This window comes from Ascaphus truei, chromosome 7 (assembly GCF_040206685.1).
Source record: "Ascaphus truei isolate aAscTru1 chromosome 7, aAscTru1.hap1, whole genome shotgun sequence".
Lineage (NCBI taxonomy): Eukaryota > Metazoa > Chordata > Amphibia > Anura > Ascaphidae > Ascaphus > Ascaphus truei.
In genome coordinates, this window is record NC_134489.1 from 103235032 (window position 1) to 103255931 (window position 20900).

Consider the following 20900-nt stretch of genomic DNA (forward strand, 5'->3'; position numbering starts at 1 on the left):
AAAACCGCTCATACCCTATAGTGAATCCAGTCAGTAAAATACTAGACTGCGCCTGCTCGTCTGTTCTCGTGTTCTTTTGCCCATCACAGTGCAGAGAGTAATTCTGTCTGACAATAACCATGTGAAGTGTTAGACTCTTCTGTAGAGTGCATGCTTTGTCTTCTATTATATGGGATTATAATGCTTATTTCCATGAAAGAAAATATGTTGAACACAACCACTCTCTCTTTTTTTTTTTTTTTGTAATATCTTTATCCTCTTTAAAATGAACCCTTCTTTTTAAAATACCGGAGAGACCTGAAATGTTGTAGATGTCTTTGAACAAAAAAGGTTTAAACCAGGTGTGTCCAACTCGTTTTCAAGTGCCACCAACTGGTCAGGTTTTAAGGTGATCCCTGATTCGGCACAGGTGGCTCAGTTGTTGACTGAGCCACTGATTTAGCCACCTATGCTGAAGCCACTGATTTAGCCACCTATGCTGAAGCAGGGATATCCTTAAAACCTGGCCTGTTGGTGGCACTTGAGGACTGGAGTTGGCCACCCCTGGTTTAAACCGTTTTCTTTATCCATCAGCATATTTGATGATGCATAACTAGAAACCCTAAGCTATTACGGAGTTTAATTCTGTTTTCTCCGGTTTCAGGAGCGTGGGATGTACCGTTGTGGAAATGCTAACCGAGAAACCCCCCTGGGCGGAATTTGAGGCCATGGCTGCAATCTTTAAAATCGCCACCCAGTCCACCAACCCACAGCTGCCAGCACATGTGTCCGAGCACTCCCGGGATTTCATCAAACGGATTTTTGTAGAGGCCAAGCTGAGACCCTCGGCAGAAGAACTCCTGAGGCACACATTTGCCCAGTATCACTAGCGGCCTCCCTCGGTTCGACTATTCCGCTGCTGCGTTTCCTCACAAAGGTGACGGCACTTTAAAAAAAAAAAAAAAAACAACTCGAGACACGATAGATTGACGAGAGCGAATCATTTGATTCCCTCGATTCTCCGATCCTCTCGGAGGGCTAGAGCGCCTTCGTTTCGTTGTGTGCGATGAGGACTCCTGCGTTGGGAGCTTCGAACTTGTTTTGATACAAGGTACTGATGCGGTTCGCTCAGACAAAGCACTTTAGTACATTCTCATTCCTTGTCCTCCATTAACGGGGACCGTGTGGCACTAAGGATGACATGATGGATGTGAAGGACATGCAAACAGCATGAGGCATCTCAGTTTGTGGGGTTATTTCATCCACCTGGTTTGAGCGCTGCTTGGCATCAGAGTAGAAAATGGTACTTCTTTGTTTTCCAGTTGAAAACAAGTGTGTATTATATATATATCTATATATAGATATATATAAAAAAAAAATCTTATTAAAAAAAAACACGCTTTGTTTTTTAAGTGAATGTTACTGTGATATATAGATATATCTATCTATATATCACAGAAACATTCACTTAAAAAAACAAAGCGTGTTTTATTTTTTTTATAAGAAAAATCATTTTGGTATTGAAGTCTCTAACCCTTAATCCTGCCGTTAGGTTTATTATTGTATCACATTATCCTTGATATTATGGCGGTTGAACAATAAACCTAAAAGAAGCATGGGTATAAGTCACGTGGAGACCCGTAACTCAATGTTCCTTAACGGTTTCATTGTCGTCAAATGTAGCCATATTCCAGTCACATTCAATGTATGGTACAAAACATACAGGCACGTGAACAGTGGTTGATGCAGAAACTTCCTTGTGACCTATATCTAGGTTGGTGCAACTGCTATTGGGAGGACAGTATCGTGATTAATAAAACAATCAGGCCATGCTGGTAAGCTATAGGGATTACATTTCTAATATACCAGAGATAAACTTGAATAATCGATGTATAAAGTCTTCACTGCAGGAACAATGTGTCACAGGCTATTCCTATAGTGAAGGAGCGGTGTGTTCATATAATGATGGCATATTCCATTTTATTTCTGTTTCTGCTGTTGTATATTTTTGTTATGCTGTTAAACAGTCCCAAAGCACTTTTGTAATTCCGTATGGGGGGGGGGGGGGGGACGTAATGGCAATCTTAGTAACAGGAGGCTTCGTGCATTCCACATGTTTCTTTGTGAATCAGGTACTGAGAGGGTGTTTTTCATGCCATACTATTTTATACAAAGATGCCTACCTTGTTTACACCATAAGCAGCCAATGAATCGACATTACTAAGCCATGCAGAGCTAATGAAAGTGTTCACTACTTGTATTTCATACCTTTCCTTTGGTTAGATTGTGCTTATTTCTTAAGAGTAATAAATAGGACAGTTTTGGGTCATATTGTATAAATAGTGGGAGAAATGGACTATTCCACTTTCCAGTTTTTTGTACAGCAAATAAATATTTTTGGGGAGGTTTTAGAAGAAAATCAGCACTGTTGTGTGCAGCAAAATCCTGGGAAGAAAAGTGTGTGTTTTGTTGTACCTTAATTTGTGACATGGAAACCAATTTCCGTTCATTACCGTACTATTTTCTTTAGTGATATATGTATGTTAAAGCTGCAGTTCCACTTAGCCAGATTAAAAAATACAGGCCGTCTTTGTATGCTGGTTACTGACATTAACCCCGTCAGTGCCAGAAGATTCATGTGTTGCACTCCCCTGTGGTGCTGGAAGGGTTATCATACTATAATTATGTGAACATTTTGACTGGGACTCTTTAAAAATGATCCCCCTTTGTGATTCTCTTAAATTGAAGTGTAACCCCAGCCTGATCACGGTAAAGCATTTTGCCATGTTGGTTTTCAACTTACAGCAAAAGCATTATCTATCAAATGGTACAGGTATGTGATGTATATGTATGTGTGTATATATATCTCCAGGGGCCGTGTGCTGGTTTTCAAATGACATGAGAAGAAAAACACTCTTAACTCTCGTGCCATCAAATGTATTTTTTTTTGTATGATAATCGGGCATGGGAACCCTTCCAGATTACCCCAATCATGGCGCTCTCGGCAATTGATGTGCAAGGTTGGCATTGAATGTTGCGCCTCATTGGGTCCTTGTTTTATCCTTGTATGACACTTGAGTCTGATCTTTTCCACTGTAATATTATTTTTCTACTAAACCTCTCCTCACCATGACGTATGCTGCAAGAGTTTGGTTACCCTCAAATAATCACGCCTTCGCCCATTGCTTGTTGGAGGCGCCACGGCACATCGTGTCCGCGATCCTGGCATCGCAACATTACTGATGTTGGGAACGACTGGGAATCTCCTCTTCCATTGCTCTGCCGTCCAGGTTGCTTTCAGTGCTACCCAGGAGCGCACAATGCGATCTCCCCTTGACATAGCCACTACATCATGGCGCCACTGGAACGCAGTGTTGATTACGTCATTCGGCATCCTAAAGGGTTGAAGGGTCTTTGACATGAACCAAATTCCTGCGGTGCCTTATTGCCAGCAGTGTGTGAAACCCTGAAAACGTATAAAGGCTGTCCTCCCAGCCTCTGTGCCATAAGAAGGTTAACCCTCGAGATCCCCATCAGTATTTGTGGTCATAAATTGTAGGTTGAAATGGCCCTTACTGACTTAAGATCTTGCCACAATCTGTACATCATTAAACATCACTGACCGTTGGGTTCACTTTGGCTCGCACTAGTTTTTCAACTCCAGGAGTGCCTTGTTGCACAGAAATCTCAGGGATGGGAGAAGCTAATGCCTGTATTATTAAAGTAATTGGACATAAATCAAGTAGTGGTTTACAAGTTAGTCCTTTATTGCATCAGTTGGCATCATTTAGCAGAAGTGAAACATCTAGCAGAAACATGTTATGGCTATCTCTCATTTCTGGTTCAGATGTATTTCTTGTGACTTTGTGGGGTGCAGTAAAAATTCCTCTTGTGTTTGCCCAACGTGAGATTGTCATGCAATGTACTTTTAATTTGACAGAGTTTGTGTTAAAAGGAATACACGGTGTATTGCTTTCTGTTGTGGGTCCATGAAGCTGTGAACAGAGGAGAATACCAGCTTGGGTTGACCGTGTATTAGATCAGATTACCCAGCAGAATCTTCCCGTTCAAATAAGTTGGGAAGAATATTGATCTGGAACCAGGAGATTTACGTTTTTAGTTTTGACAGCAACATTTCCAGTACATATTTAGTCCGTTTATGCTATTTGTTTTATTTAGGAAAAGACCCTTTTAAAAAAAAAATGTATTATATTTTTATTATTAGACGAGAAGGCAATCTCGCTTTCTTACATCTCTGGTGCAGCTATTTTTTTCACTTTGGTTAATTTGTGTTGATTACATAAATTTGGGTGTTAGAATTATTCAAACAAATTGATGCTATTTCACAGGCTGAGTTATGACTGATCACACGGCTGCTGCCTGTACATCTGCTATAGGTGATTTATATGTTGTGTGTGTACCCTATTAAGCATAGACTACTTATAGCTTATTATGATCTACAAAAGAAATGAGGCGACTTTGGCACGAGTGCTGCTTTTCTTATGTTTGAACAAATCTGCATTTGGTTATGATGTGGCATCAACTTGTAGTCTACCAGTTTGTCTAAAAAGCCTTTATTGACCGTTGTGGTCTTGAGCAGTTTATAATCAGTGCCTTTATAATGTGTGTGTATTGTTTGTGTGATATGTTCGTCCTGTGTATTTATGTACACACGCTTAGGTATGTTTAACAAAGTAAAACGTATGTATGTTTACTATGGTAAGTTAATGATGAGCGTTTGCCAACCTGTGCTTCTGCTGGTCTATCTACGCCGAATAGGCCGAAGGTAAACAGATATATCGCTGCCATTCATACCCGGAGTTACCAAGGTTTATTTTTTCTTAACATTGTCTAATTGTCCCTGAAAAGTTACTTCAGTAATTGGTTACTGTGAAAGGATTTAGTGCGAGAAAGGATTAGACATACACGCAGCCAGTTGTCATGTTGGACTGTTTGTTTGTGAATAGGAAGTTTAATCTGCAGTGACCTTATTTGGACTTGTCTTATATTTGAATGCTGGAGGATTGATGGTGAGGCCTTTATATCCTAACAATATAACGACGTTCTTCTAGTTTTTGACACAGCGTTGAAGCTTGATTTAGCTCCTTCTCCCATTCCCAGTAAACACCTGGTTTCTTAACCGATCCTAAAAGCTGCAAGGCCAAACTGCAGTGTGCCACGGTCACTGCTCCTCCAATGACCAACCAAAGACGTTGCAGGCACCTCCGTTTGCTAGTCACACTGAAGAGTAGTGGATGCTCGGAATGATTGCTTGTCACAGCCGCAGTCTTGATTGAGTATGTAATGTAGCAGGTGAGAGCAGAGTGCCAGATGCTGGCGTTTGAGATGCTTAGTGCCTCACGTGTTTAATGAATAACACTGTTGCATTTGTGTGTTGCGTATCATGTCCAGTGTCCCCTCGCCTCGCTATCTTCCTTCTGCACTTGTACCTCTCCCGTTGTGGCTTTTTCACAGCGGGTTTGGCAGTTCCCGTACCATACCATAGAAGAGTTAGCATGGCTTCTGGAAAGATAAGACAGGTGAGGAGGTTGTAAGGATTTCTTATTGGACTAAATGTACAACTCTCCCGCTTTCAAGTGTTATAAAGTTTTCACCCACAGCCGAACGTAAAGATCAGTGTTACAGATTGTACCAAGCTGAGCTGACACTTTAAAGCAGGGGAGGCCAACTGCAGTCCTCGAGTGACCAACAGGTAAGGTTTTCAGGATATCCCTGCTTCAGCACAGGTGGCTCAATCAGTAGCTCAGTCGAAGATTGAGCCCCCTGTTGCTGAAGACCTACCTGGGCCGTTTTCTACTGACCCACTAATTGAGCCCCCTGTGCTGAAGCAGGGATATCCTGAAAACTGACCTGTTGGTGGCCCTTGAGGACTGGAGTTGACCACCCCTGCTTTAAATTATTAGTAGGCATGATCAAGTTCCTGTTTTATTATTATTTTAATTGGGCGATAGGGTGTGCTGACAGTTTAGCCGATGGATTATCGGAGTGGAAGACAAGAATTGTGTTAAATATCACCCAAATACAGCATCTGTTTTAAAATAGCCTTTTGTTTCTTTGAAAATGAAGAGCAAAGCAGGAAATTATTTTTGAATTTACAATACTTATTTTTTTAAAGGATATAACATTTATTGGGACCTGTTTAAATGTGCATTACAGGCATGAGTTTGTACGCTGTGGCCTTGCCAGTCTGGTTTATCTTTGGGGGGCGCATATTGGGAATTTAGGCTGGTTGCCTATGACTGCCACATGAATGTATAACCCGAAGAAAATATATTTGAAACACATCCTTATTTTTCTTAAAATGTTAAGTATCTGTAATATATTTACACGTTAATATGTAGAAAACATTATTCTGTAAAACGTAAGATATTTTACATTTTCTTTCACTGAAGAAGCTTTTGTAACTGCTACTTGTTACACCACAAAGTATCTTTAGGGAGAGAGGATTGGAATGTGCAAATTCAGACGTTATCCCCTGCAAACATAACCTTACTTCGATAAAACACTTGTGAATCTTTTTTCATTTCCAATATCGGTTTTCCTGTGACCCCCAAATTTTTGATTAAATTGTAACCGCCATGCTTTTGTAAGTTAGGCACTATATATCTCTGTAAATGTTATCTTTTGCACACATTTTAAGATTTGGTTTAAATAGATACACTGATTGTAAAATTCAACGTGTGTGCGTGTGTGAGTGTGTGCGTGATTGTGCGTGTAAATGCCCGAGTGCTATGTACTACTGTCTGTTATTTTTTCAGTGATGAGTTTCAATTTAGTGAGCTTATTGCTTTAACCTTGACCAAGAAGGGGTGGGAAACTCAAGTCCTCAAGGGCCATAAACAGGTCAGGTTTTCAGGATATCCATACTTCAGCACAGGTGACTCGGTCAGTCTTTGACCGAGCCACTGATTGAGCCACCTGTGCTGAAGCAGGGATATCCTAAAAACCTGACCTTTTTGGTGCCTTTGAAGACTGGAGTTGCCCTCCCCTGGGTTAACCAGAGAATGCCTTTATCCAGGACCTTATCAGCAATATGTTGTGGCTTCCCATACTGCAGTATCTTTTCATTGCACTCTAAAGCTTGTCTTGTCAAACATGTTCTGTAAGTTGCTCTCGTTTTGCCTTCCCTGTTATTTCATTTTGAGTCATGACAACATCATTAATACTGTACATGTGAATGGCTGCACATGAAGTTCACGATTTATCAGGGGTGGACAACTCCAGTCCTCAAGCCATCAGCAGGTCAGGATATCCATGCTTCAGCACAGGTGGCTCAACATGTGGCTGATTGAGCCACCTGTGCTGAAGCAGGGATATCCTGACACAACTGACCTGTTGGTGGCCCTCGAGGACTGGAATTGTCGACCCCTGGTATATATGATTATGGTATACTGTTCAGGGGGTCAGACTGCAACGTACATAGACCCTCCTATGTTAGGTTGGTGTTAACCAATCTCAACTACATTTGGATTGCACTGCTATGTATAACACCCACTACTGATGGTGGCGTGTACTGTACATGCTCTAGGAATGAGTGTCCGTTAGTAAGGGCATGCTGTTGCCTTTGATTCAGGAAGCAGTAGTTGGTTTTACTGCTTGCAGCAACATTCACGGTTTGATTAGATTCTTGTGGGTTATTTTCTTGTCCCATGAAGGAATCTTTGTAATCCATTTCACGTAGCGTTTGTAAATTGATGACGGATCTCCTAAGCCAAATCCCAAACTATGCCTAAGGTAAACATTTCAAGGCTTGTTTAAAATAATGTAGGTTTCTTTTATAAATGACTCGCAAATAACATCCTTCATAATGTGTAGTACAAACAAACAGAAGCTGCGTTTCGTGTGTGGTACGTCTCATTTCACAGCAAGATTTCTGCATTCTTATACAACTGTTTTTTTTTTTTGTTTAGTACAATGTTTAGTTAGAATTGAAGATATATAAATATATATAAAGCTTTCTGAGAGATAATTTACTAGATATCTATATTTTCAGCTGGCTGATTATTCAGAAAAAAAAATATTTTTTTATTTTTGTTTTTAACCGTTTAAAACTTGTTTGTAGTTTTGAAATTAAAACATGCATTGGTACTATAAAACTGTGTAAGGCCGTCCTGTGCGGTTACCTGTGTGTGGTGTTTTATTGTTTTTGTATAAATAATGTTCAGGACTTTTTTACTTTCAATTTGATTAAACACGTGTTCCTTGGCATGTCAAAAAGTCAAGTGGCTTTTCAAAAACACCTAAAATTGTTTGAAGTTTAGAGAATTGTGCTCACTCAAACTTCCAACACTTTCCCCATTACACGTCTCGCGCGGGTAAAAATAGGTGTTGTTCAGTGTTCTAGTTGCTGTATTGGTGCTGCAGGTTCCTTTTTATCAGACAAACACAAGCTCTTCGTGGATTAAATTAAAGTACTGAGCTTTCAAAGTTTCAAAATCTTTATACAGTTTACCTATGAGGTTACGAAAGCTCTTTGACTGAGCCACCTGTGCTGAAGCAGTGATATCCTGAAAACCTGACCTGTTGGCCCTTGAGGACTGGAGTTGGCCACCCTACTATGTGGGACATGTGCAGTAAAAGCATCACATTCTATCTTTATATCCGCTTTTGCATGTTTAGCGGTTTGGGCTATAAAAACACTGAGTAATAGGTTTCCCCAACTCTGATAAAGACCTTCGCCATAACCTTTTATTGGACAGACATCTTTCCCCAAATGTGGTCACAGTGTGCGAGCTGCACAAAGTGCCTGGATGATTATTACAGTAAAATGTTTTGGAAATGTTTGAGAACGTGGTTATGAAATTTGTATTTGGTGTTTGTTTACAGTGTCTCAACGGCTCTCATACCTGCACTAGTTATCAGCGGGTTACAGTGTCTCAGCGGCTCCCATACCTGCACTAGTTATCAGCGGGTTACAGTGTCTCAGCGGCTCTCATACCTGCACTAGTTATCAGCGGGGTTACAGTGTCTCAGCGGCTCCCATACCTGCACTAGTTATCAGCGGGTTACAGTGTCTCAGCGGCTCTCATACCTGCACTAGTTATCAGCGGGTTACAGTGTCTCAGCGGCTCCCATACCTGCACTAGTTATCAGCGGGGTTACAGTGTCTCAGCGGCTCTCATAACTGCACTAGTTATCAGCGGGGTTACAGTGTCTCAGCGGCTCCCATACCTGCACTAGTTATCAGCGGGTTACAGTGTCTCAGCGGCTCTCAGACCTGCACTAGTTATCAGCAGGTTAGTGTGTCTCAGCGGCTCTCAGACCTGCACTAGTTATCAGCGGGGTTACAGTGTCTCAGCGGCTCTCATAACTGCACTAGTTATCAGCAGGTTAGTGTGTCTCAGCGGCTCTCAGACCTGCACTAGTAATCAGCGGGGTTACAGTGTCTCAGCGGCTCTCATAACTGCACTAGTTATCAGCAGGTTAGTGTGTCTCAGCGGCTCTCAGACCTGCCCTAGTTATCAGCGGGTTACAGTGTCTCAGCGGCTCCCATACCTGCACTAGTTATCAGCAGGTTAGTGTGTCTCAGCAGCTCCCATACCTGCACTAGTTATTAGCAGGTTAGTGTGTCTCAGCGGCTCTCAGACCTGCACTAGTTATCAGCGGGTTACAGTGTCTCAGCGGCTCTCAGACCTGCACTAGTTATCAGCAGGTTAGTGTGTCTCAGCGGCTCTCAGACCTGCACTAGTTATCAGCAGGTTACAGTGTCTCAGCGGCTCTCAGACCTGCACTAGTTATCAGCAGGTTACAGTGTCTCAGTGGCTGTCATACCTGCACTAGTTATCAGCAGGAATTTTTTTATCTTTTTACCTGTCATCCGTTTTTAGTTATAATATATTTGTATTTTAGAAGGCACAGTAAATAGCCATACTGCCCACACACATTGGTTTGTTTAGTCTTCTTGGAATTCCATTAGGATATTGTCGAGAAGCACTGCTCTAAGTGATACCAGCAAGACTTCAAGGTGAAAAAAAGCTGTTTTAGCCATAAGATAATGAAGATACTTTTTTTTTTTTTAAAGCACAGATGTTTCTAGCAGTGACTTCACGATGGACCACTTACAAATTCTTCCACATACAATATATCTTTCAGACATGATGAGTTATAGCTAATGTACATGTCTGGTTTACACTCCCAACTAATGTGTGCATTGTTGCAAACAAATCAAACACCCTATACTCTATATCTCTATATAGATATATATATATCTATATAGAGATATATATAGATATATATATCTAGAGATATATATCTATATCTGCTAACCAGATACTACCAGGCAATGTGCAATAAGAGTACACCAGTTTGTTTCCTATTTTACCATCCCCTCTTCCTTTGGAAAGGAGTGAGTTTGCTTCCAATAGATGGAATGTTGCCTGGGGTTTCAGAGAGTCTTGAAAGGTTTCTGTTCTGGAAGTGGTTGTTAGGAAGCTTAAAAAAGGACATCTGTGTGTGCTCATGTACATATAACTACCCAGAAACCCTACTTAAATAGAAAGGTGACCATATATCGCAATGGGGTAAATTAAGCCAGTTTTGGGGAGCTGTAGAAATGCAGATGAACTCATAACCTACTCTGAGACATTAGGGGGTCCTGTACAATTGACATGCCTGCCACAGAAGAGTCTTCTAACTGATGGATCACATGAGCACATTTTCCATCAATGTCATAAGTTGCTGTGGGAACATATAACATACTTCAATATTCAGCTACAGAAACAAAACATTCTTGTATGTGTAAAAGTGAGGCTGCCTACTCCTACAACAGTTCAATGCCAATGCTAGGGGACTATAGAATAATCTTCTAATTGACAACTTGTTAGAATTGTCCTTGTAAAAAAGAAAAAATATATATGTACAAAATTGGATACATTGGATTTTTTAATGTGTATATATTTTGCCTGTTTCCTTTCGGTTTGATTTTACCATTGTATTCTTGGTTTAAAGAAGCCAGGTTTATATAGTTTGTGACCAATAACTTTGTTCAAACTAAAATGTGTATACTGCTAGTATAAATACTCTGGATCCTGTGTGAGGAAGGATCAGCGCAATGAGAGATCCCAGGACACAGGTTTTCAGGAAGGAACCTGATGAATTTTGAAAATTGTTGACAAGGGCACTTTGAGTGTTAATAAAATATTTATTTGGCATTTGTTTGTCCTTGTTTTTTTTTTTTTTATGTACACTGGAATTACTTTCAGTATATGTTTTGGGAATAGGACATTCTTACTACGTCTGAATTGAATTTTGAGGATATTTTGTAACTAATCCTTTTGCTGCCGGACCCCTGAAATGTATTAGAAATGTGAGTGAATGCACTTTTTTGTATGCATGGTGCATTAGTCGTATTTTGGTTCTTGGTGTGTGGTGTTGACGTGGTTAATTGAGGATCAATGTATCTCTTAGCTACACCCGAGCTGCACCACACTACACTGCTCCTCACACTGGTGGCTCAAAAGATAAGCAGCCAATTCAGTGGGCCCCATTTCTCCCCCATTCCAGCAGCAGGGCACAAATTGCAGCCTACCATTGGATCTTCTCTTCCCCATGGTAAGATTGCCTTGCATCTGTATGGGAACCATGTTCAGTGAGACATGTCTATGAACTCTTGACATTGACGCCTATATTTGATGTGGTTTGTGCAACTTTTGTAACCATTTTGGATCAAAATAAATCTGATATTTTTTACTGCATTTGTTCGAGACTGCATAAGCATTCCAGTGTTCTCCGTGTCTGTGCATCCATCTGTCCGTATACTTCGCCGACAGCCCTTGTCGATGATAATCTTGGTACTGCTGTTGGAAGCCTCTCTTTTCCACATTGCTCCAATACATTTTCTGGTTTCATCCATCTTACTTTTGGTTGTCGTCTTTTAATCACTCTTGGAATCCAGTGAAGTACCATCTTTGCCCAACGATGATCATTTATTTTTGTGATGTCTGGCCTACCGCCATTTTAATTGTGTCACCCTTGTAATGACGTAATAGCCTTTTGTTTGCCTTTGGCTTAAATTGTTCAATGTCCATTATTGGGGGCTGTATAAAAAAAGTATCTGTTCTGCTAAACTGCTGAAATTTAATTTAAGATTTTATTAGACATTCTGGGGCTACTTGTGCCAGATTGGCAGTAGAGTCTCCAATATCTCACCCTCACAAGAGAAATTGGATGGTGGGGCGTCAGCCAAGTTGGGAGATCAAAGATGATGTTTGGGAGTTAAAAATGAAAATTGGCCTGTGTGTGAGAGAGATGATTTCCTGCTGCACGCTTTCCGACGTCCATGTTCAGGCTCCATCCTGCTTGTGCGCCTGTGAATACGCACATGGCCAACAGTCGTGGGCTGCTCCAGCCCTGGTCAGCTGGACAGTCCGATGGAGGCAGCGTACAATGACAATGCTTTGTGGTGAGTGATGGGGGAGGGGGGGATTTAGGCTGGGCCATCCCAAATGTGTTTTTGAAGGACCCTCCATCACCTAGTTGCCACTCTGAACTGTCGTCAACGACAGATTAACCACTCCACCAAAGTTTTAGACTTGGAAATAAACACTCTTGAATCTTCAACACTTTTTTCTTTCTTTTTGCAAAGAAATATATATTAAAAAAACCAATTAATCTCTGGGACTTCCATGGTCCATACAGCATGCGGGAAAAGTATCTACACATGTGCTGCTTCCTGGGGTAGCACAATATGGAAGATACACTAAGATTAAACTTCTATTCATCTGATAACACTGACCTCACATGAGGAGGAGAGTCCATGAACAGTGGGTGTGAGACCAGCAGGGTGTTCTGGAGCGGTGAGTTTTCAAACAAAAAATGGCTTCTCAGCAGATTTTGAGGGCAACAAAATATGGCTGAATTTTGAATGGCTTGCTCTTCCATATGATGTGTCCAGCTCAGACGTGATTGTAAATGAGATTACACTGTGACCGGTGCGTTTACCTTCACTTGCGAAGTCCAGTTTTCTTTTGTACAAATTGCCTTCACTTTCCCACGTTCTCCTGATCAAATTCTTATTTGCAATTCTGCAGTAGTTTTTTTTTTTTTGAAGAAGAAATATTTGATAGATACACATTTCTGTAGGAATGTAAGAAAAATAAATAAATCCTCTTTAATTCGGTCCTTTACTATGACTTTAGGGTCACAGCTTCATTCATTTCAGTATCTATATGTTATATCCATGTTAAAATGGACTAGAATGGACAGCGAGTGCCCTACTGTGTGCTCATTTGCATGTCATTACCCAGACTGCTTTGCTGCAGTAGAAGCATTGTATGCTAAGGGATAATGGGGGAAAGACAGGGTCGCAGTGCTGTCTGAGACATGTGAATGTGCTCACGTGGTATTTTTTTTGCACATGTGTTACACACACATTTTAAAGCTAATTAAACATGAATTTCCTTGTAATTGTATAGCAGAATGTAGCTTGCTTTATTTACATATTGTTTGTCTTGCCTTTTACAAATATTCACGCCTCGTTAGTTTTTGTAAATTTCACAGAGTTTAGAGAAGGATAAGGGCGGGCAAGTCTGATTTATTAGGATGTTACAAGGAATATATATATATATATATATATATATTGTAAACAAGAACAGCTTGGATAATCACCGGGCCCTTTGCAAACTGGGTGCGGGTCCTTTTACCCTCCCCGGAGCCCCACCTGTGGGGCGATAACTGTGCTAGAGGGAGCCCACCTGGGGGATTCTGACACGAAACTCAGGCCCGGCTTCCGTGACCGCAGGCTGGGTGGGTTTCTGCCGCCGCAGCTCTTCGTGGGGTCCTGGGAAAGAGCACGTGGCCTCTGCAAGTGCGGTGCCCGGTGCAGTCGCACATGGCACCGCCATCAATCCGGCCCTGATTAAATAATACATTCAATAACCAGTATGTGCACGCCTGTAGTCATAGAAACAAAGCTGCACAAAACACTGAGTCACAAGTCGTTGGGGACATTAACACTTAAAAATAACCTAAAATATTAAATTTAAAAAATAATCAAATATATATATATATATAATATATTTTACAAATTCACATAGTAAAAAGAAAATCATGAAGGCACATATCCACATCGATAGGAAATACCCTACATTCAATTGTTTAACTCCTTCACAGTGTTGCAAGCCCTGCTAACATCTCAAAGTAAATAGTCTCCAAGATTGGGCATGTGTAAATGGGTAGATATTACGCCCTCCGTCCATGAGGGATACAGGCGCTTAAGTTGTGATGTCACCGTAACTTGCCCTTTATTATATGCAAAGATCATTTCAGGAATAAATTACTTGTATTTGTAAATACAAATCTATACTATAATTCTAAGTTGGATTCCGTCTGTTTGTATGTCCGAAGCATCGAAATCTCAGAAACGGCACCACGTAGCACAACAAAACTTGATTTGTAGGGCAACGCAACTATTTTGAGCTTCCAGGTGAGTCACACTGGAAGCTCAAAATAGTTGCCAAATTATGGACATTCTAAGTTTCCCTCGGGTGTCCAGCAAATCTGTTAGAGCAGGGGGTGGGGAGGCGTTTTACTAAGGGAGGGGTCGTGTCCTTGCCTGGATCGTGGCTGTGTGTCTGTGTCTCTGTGTCTGATGTCAGATGTGCGGGGGAGATGTGCCAGTGAGTGGGGGGAGGAGGGGAGATGTACCAGCGGACTGGTGGGGGGGGGGGGGGGGAGGGGGGGCGTTGGGGACACATGTGCCGGCAGCAGGGGGAGATGTACGAACGAGGGGGGGGGGCGGGAAAATGTGCCGCCATCGAGGGGAGATGTGGCAGCAGCGAGGGGACATGCCACAGCAGAGTGGGGAGATGTGCCGCCCGCCAGCAGGGGTGGGGGGAAGGGGGGTCCAGGGACATGTTCCGGCAGCGGGGGGAGACATGCACACAAACAGACACACACAGAGACAAATCTCACCCCGCACTACATCCAGCAGCAGATGGGGGGGGGGGGGGAGATGTGTCGGCAGCAGGGGGTGGGAGGGGGGGGCCGGGGACATGTATTCAATATTAAATTCCCCGGGCGAAGCCGGGCACAAAAGCTAGTATATCCATAAAATAGAAGTAGGGATAAATGTTCAGCTTGTTATACTTAATTTATCTGTACTGTATGCCGGTATTATCTCTCTGGGCGTGTATGTGTATACCGTTATTGCCTCTCTGGACGTGTATGTGTATACTGGTATTACCTCTCTGAGCGTGTACGTGTATACTGGTGTAACGGGTATTCCACCCCACCCAATCTCATATGTAGTGTGGGTGAGTAGAACATGTGGTGTTACCGGTGTGGTGCGTATACCTGCAGGCTCACAGGAGGTCTGAGCCTCCGCTAATGAGAGCCTGGGGTGAATCCTCTGGAACGGATCTTCGTTTACAGCGCCTCCACCTATGTAGGATTCTAGGGAAGTGTAGAATGACCCTACATAGGAACCCAATAAGAAACTACACACACAGTGATTATATATAACTAAGGGCTTTACTACGAACATAGAGAATATCATAATCCATTACATAACATCATAACCTGTGTCCCTCTCACGAGGAGACACTACCCGTGGTGACGTCTCGCAGGACGATTCCCCGACACCAGGTGATCCCACCCAGTGTCCAGTGAAACCCCCACACCCAAGATCCCGTACTCCTACAGAGATAGTCACTGGGTGACTGCGCAGTCACTAAAACCTCTAGGCCTGTTGGTGCACATATAATATTGATACCTTCCGAGCACTCCGATGCTCGGGCCTGCAACACTCTTCTCAAAGGGTCAGACGTCCGTCTGATCCTTTCCAGGTACTCTGCCGGTGGACCCCAACGAGGGTCCCACTGCTCCACGGGAACTGCAACCGATCACGGCAACACCAACCGCATGGGAACAGCAACCGCCGTTATCAGCTTTCTGCCTAACTACTTCTAGAGTGACAGCAACCCTAACCTAGGGCCTGTCCCTGAGGAACCGCAACCTGGGATGGCTTGGGGAAAACTCCTAGGGCCTGTGGAACATAACCTGCCCCCCTTCCCCTAGCTACCCAGTCCTATCTGTAACTAACAACTAGCTATTCGCTACTCCTAACAGCCTGCAGCAGACACACCGCTCTCACTGTCAGCCTGCAGACATTCACACACGCTGCACACACTGTGCCCAGCACATGCAGCGACACACACACAGCTGGCAATCGTGCACAGCCACCAGGATCCCGCAGCAAATCATCCACTGCACACACGCTGTGCCTATTTGCCAGTGCGCACAGCACTACCCGCTGTGGCACTGCCAAACCTGCACCTTACACACACTAAGGGCGACCTCCCTATCTAGGGCCGTCCCTTATCAGTTACCCACTAACCTGGTGGGGAGTTGGGGCCTACCTGGAGGGTGTGGGTACCTATCAGGATGCAGGAGCTGCACTCACTCCCTGCATCCTTCCTTCCCCTTCAGCTCCGCTGCTCCAACTGACGTGACCAAAGCCCGGGAAATGTATCTATTCTCCCTCCAGGGCAGTCCTACAGCCCTATTGGCTCCTATAAAGCACCTGGTGCCTGCCTCGCTATGCCTCATGGGAATTGTAGTCCCGAGGCCCCTACAATAAAATTGAGGCCGCGTGCGTGCCTTCCCTCTGCCTACACAAACCTGTAATGGCCGCCGCAACCTCTCACTAACTTCCCCTACTCTCGCGCGACTCTCCTGCGCCTTCCCTGCCCTCACGCAACTGTTCCCTGGCTCTAGGGTTCTCCCTGCGCATGCGCGACTCTGCCCTGTCTCTCGCAGCCTCCCTGCGCATGCGCGAGCTAACTGGGCCGCCGGGGACTCACTGCGCATGCGCGAGTTGAAGCGCAATGGCGGCGCCCTATCCGCCCGGCTCCGGGAGCGCCGGGAGCCCTGAGATGCGCGTGCGGCCTTGGCAACCGGCCGCACACGTCCCCGGCAACCCCCGAGCCGGGACCTGACCGCCCTCTCCCCTGCCACTGCCGAACGGAGCCGCCATTGGACGCGGCGGCCCCCGCGATCGGCAGTCAGGTGAGGGGGGTGCGGTAGCGCTGGGGAGACCTGGCTACACTCTCCCCCTGGTGGAAAATCCAACGTCCTCGCTTGGAGAACGCCATACCCTGACATAAGGTTACACAATAAAATACGGCATGTCATATTTGTTACAATTATCAGGTCGACTTTACACCTCAGATTACATAGTACATCACACTCAATAATACCCGAGACTGGCTGAGACCATTTGTGGGGTGCCCCTACCAGATCAGATGGGGGTACCTCACTTTTGCGTCCGTGAGCCTCCCCCAGAAAAATTTCTTGGAGAGCACACTCTAAGGCAACAGTTTCTGGCTCTTCGCTACTTCCTCCCCCTGGTGGAAGGAGTAGCACAACGTCTTTTAAGCAGGCCTTTACCCGGTCATCCGCGGCAGGGATGCGGTAGACCAGGAGGCCAGGACCTTTCCCGCGGTCCACCACCTGGCGAATGGCACGCTCCTTTTTGGGCGTAAAGGAGGCCAGTCTCCCTGGATCTTCCTTTACACAGTCCTTGTCCCTACGGACTTGCGAGGCTTCCACTGAGAAGCGAGCACTGGGAAATGTCTCGGTTTCACCTGGCAGGGGGGAAAAAGTAGACACCTTACCCCTGCGGTGATTCACGGTGGCCAACAGATCCTCAGGGACGCTGTCAGTTCCCACCTTGGTGGTATCGGGACCTGCCCCCGGCACTTCTGGGGCAGTCCACTTACGCGCTGAAAACTCGGGAGCGTTGGATCCCAGTCCTGGGACCACTTGTGTCGGAGCACACGGGCTCACACTCCGCTCAGGAACCATAGCTTTGGCCTTCTTCACGGCCACCTCCATCGGAGTCTGTGAGGAACAAGGGGGTTCCTTACCACTCGGCTGGCTGACGATGGGCTTCCCTTCTTCCGGAAGGATCGGCGGTAGACACTGGTCCACTCTCTCCTCTGGACAGCTACCTTCTAGTGAGGACACCTCCGCCAGGACGCGATGCAGAGGGGAACCCTTCACCCGGGCGACCAGACTTAAGGAGCCATCGTGCTCCGCGGTCACCTGGAGGCTCACCCCCGACACCCCTGGGGCAGTCGACTCACCCTTGTCGGCGTTAGGTACTGGTCCAACGCCTAGGACCGATGGTACCTCTGTAGTAGGTCTGACTGACCATCGTAGGGCACACGGGCCCACAGCAGGGTCCGCAACATCGGAATACACCTCTTCCAGGGTACACGGACCCACAGCAGACTCTGTATCCTCTGCATCACCGCTGGGGTGGTTCGCCGGTAGGCGCATCGCCACCGATGGGACTTCCACCTTTTCCCCGGAAGATATCATGACAGTATCCTCCGCAAGGTAGTCACCAGATTCCTCTGTAATGCAGCCATTGGTTGTGGGTGCGAAGCTGGCGTGCTCCGGTACCTCCACTGCAGCCGCACTCTTCTCTGCCAAGGGTTCACTTAGCTCCTTAGCTGACTCTGTAGGCTGGGGTACAATAGGCATCAAGAAAATTGCACCGCAACAATCACATCTGGGCTCCCACGCCAGTGCTCCCCTAGAACAGTCACAGGTGGGGCTAAAGCACTGTGTACACGGCTCCCCATCTACCTCGGTGATCCTGAAGTCTAGTGGCACTTGGGATATGTCGGTCCCTCGTCATAGGCTTCTTGCAAGCAGGGGCACAGTAGCATAAGGAGATCTATTCCTGGCGCTCGCCAGGGCACATACACATTAGGGTGTATCCCCTGACAGTCTATCTCATCCTCATGCATCATCTCATCCTCATGCATCATCTCATCCTCAGAGATCAGAGTGTCTATCACAGCGTCCACGTATGGTTGAAGATAACCGTGCTTGCTCCCCCTGGTGGAATCTAAAGGAAGGGCACTTTTTACTGGGGAGTGGTTTTCGCTCTGCCCTGAGTCACTCACATCACAGGGGAGGGGCTCTGACTTTCGCGCCAAACCCGGACAGAATGTTGCGACATCTTTCTGTGCAGGCTTGCAGTCAGCAGCACGTGCGCTCTCCTGATTTGGCGGGAGACGCCATTTTGCTGGGTCGGCATAGACTAGGGGGTACCCTTCTGAGGGGCCCCCGGGCATGAACAGTGCGGACGGTGCCTCTGCCAGGCATATATCCTCAGTGTGAGTTACAACAAAAAGAATGGTTTTACATGTGGACGTGGGATCTTGTTCCTCCTCTAAGACACATGCCCACGGCCACCCAGGTATTTTACACATATACTCCCGGACTTTAACCGCGGGTATAAGAGCGGGAATGCCTCCTACCACCACTACCTGGCCAGGCTCCATATACTGCCTCAACGCCCAGGCAAGGACCTCGTCTCCGGACTTTACAAACATAGCGACAAAAATAGGAACGGGACAATTTAGAAAAAATGGACAGGGCACCCCAGGTGTCTCTCAGCAGCGCCTCCAAATGTAACGGGTATTCCACCCCACCCAATCTCATATGTAGTGTGGGTGAGTAGAACATGTGGTGTTACCGGTGTGGTGCGTATACCTGCAGGCTCACAGGAGGTCTGAGCCTCCGCTAATGAGAGCCTGGGGTGAATCCTCTGGAACGGATCTTCGTTTACAGCGCCTCCACCTATGTAGGATTCTAGGGAAGTGTAGAATGACCCTACATAGGAACCCAATAAGAAACTACACACACAGTGATTATATATAACTAAGGGCTTTACTACGAACATAGAGAATATCATATTCCATTACATAACATCATAACCTGTGTCCCTCTCACGAGGAGACACTACCCGTGGTGACGTCTCGCAGGACGATTCCCCGACACCAGGTGATCCCACCCAGTGTCCAGTGAAACCCCCACACCCAAGATCCCATACTCCTACAGAGATAGTCACTGGGTGACTGCGCAGTCACTAAAACCTCTAGGCCTGTTGGTGCACATATAATATTGATACCTTCCGAGCACTCCGATGCTCGGGCCTGCAACACTCTTCTCAAAGGGTCAGACGTCCGTCTGATCCTTTCCAGGTACTCTGCCGGTGGACCCCAACGAGGGTCCCACTGCTCCACGGGAACTGCAACCGATCACGGCAACACCAACCGCATGGGAACAGCAACCGCCGTTATCAGCTTTCTGCCTAACTACTTCTAGAGTGACAGCAACCCTAACCTAGGGCCTGTCCCTGAGGAACCGCAACCTGGGATGGCTTGGGGAAAACTCCTAGGGCCTGTGGAACATAACCTGCCCCCCTTCCCCTAGCTACCCAGTCCTATCTGTAACTAACAACTAGCTATTCGCTACTCCTAACAGCCTGCAGCAGACACACCGCTCTCACTGTCAGCCTGCAGACATTCACACACGCTGCACACATTGCGCCCAGCACATGCAGCGACACACACACAGCTGGCAATCGTACACAGCCACCTGGATCCCGCAGCAAATCATCCACTGCACACACGCTGTGCCTATTTGCCAGTGCGCACAGCACTACCCGCTGTGGCACTGCCAAACCTGCACCTTACACACACTAAGGGCGACCTCCCTATCTAGGGCCGTCCCTTATCAGTTACCCACTAACCTGGTGGGGAGTTGGGGCCTACCTGGAGGGTGTGGGTACCTATCAGGATGCAGGAGCTGCACTCACTCCCTGCATCCTTCCTTCCCCTTCAGCTCCGCTGCTCCAACTGACGTGACCAAAGCCCGGGAAATGTATCTATTCTCCCTCCAGGGCAGTCCTACAGCCCTATTGGCTCCTATAAAGCACCTGGTGCCTGCCTCGCTATGCCTCATGGGAATTGTAGTCCCGAGGCCCCTACAATAACATTGAGGCCGCGTGCGTGCCTTCCCTCTGCCTACACAAACCTGTAATGGCCGCCGCAACCTCTCACTAACTTCCCCTACTCTCGCGCGACTCTCCTGCGCCTTCCCTG

General features: G+C 45.6%; 1 protein-coding gene across 1 annotated transcript in view; it reads left to right on the plus strand.

The window, feature by feature from the left end:
- Window positions 1-11150, plus strand: part of MAP3K2 (mitogen-activated protein kinase kinase kinase 2) — a 41988-nt gene extending 30838 nt beyond the window's left edge. The window contains exon 17 of the mRNA XM_075609734.1: window positions 644-11150. Within this exon, the coding sequence (XP_075465849.1) occupies window positions 644-869 (226 nt within the window). The 3' untranslated portion in view covers window positions 870-11150. The remainder of the gene's footprint in view (window positions 1-643) is intronic.
- The last annotated feature ends 9750 nt before the right edge of the window (window positions 11151-20900 follow it).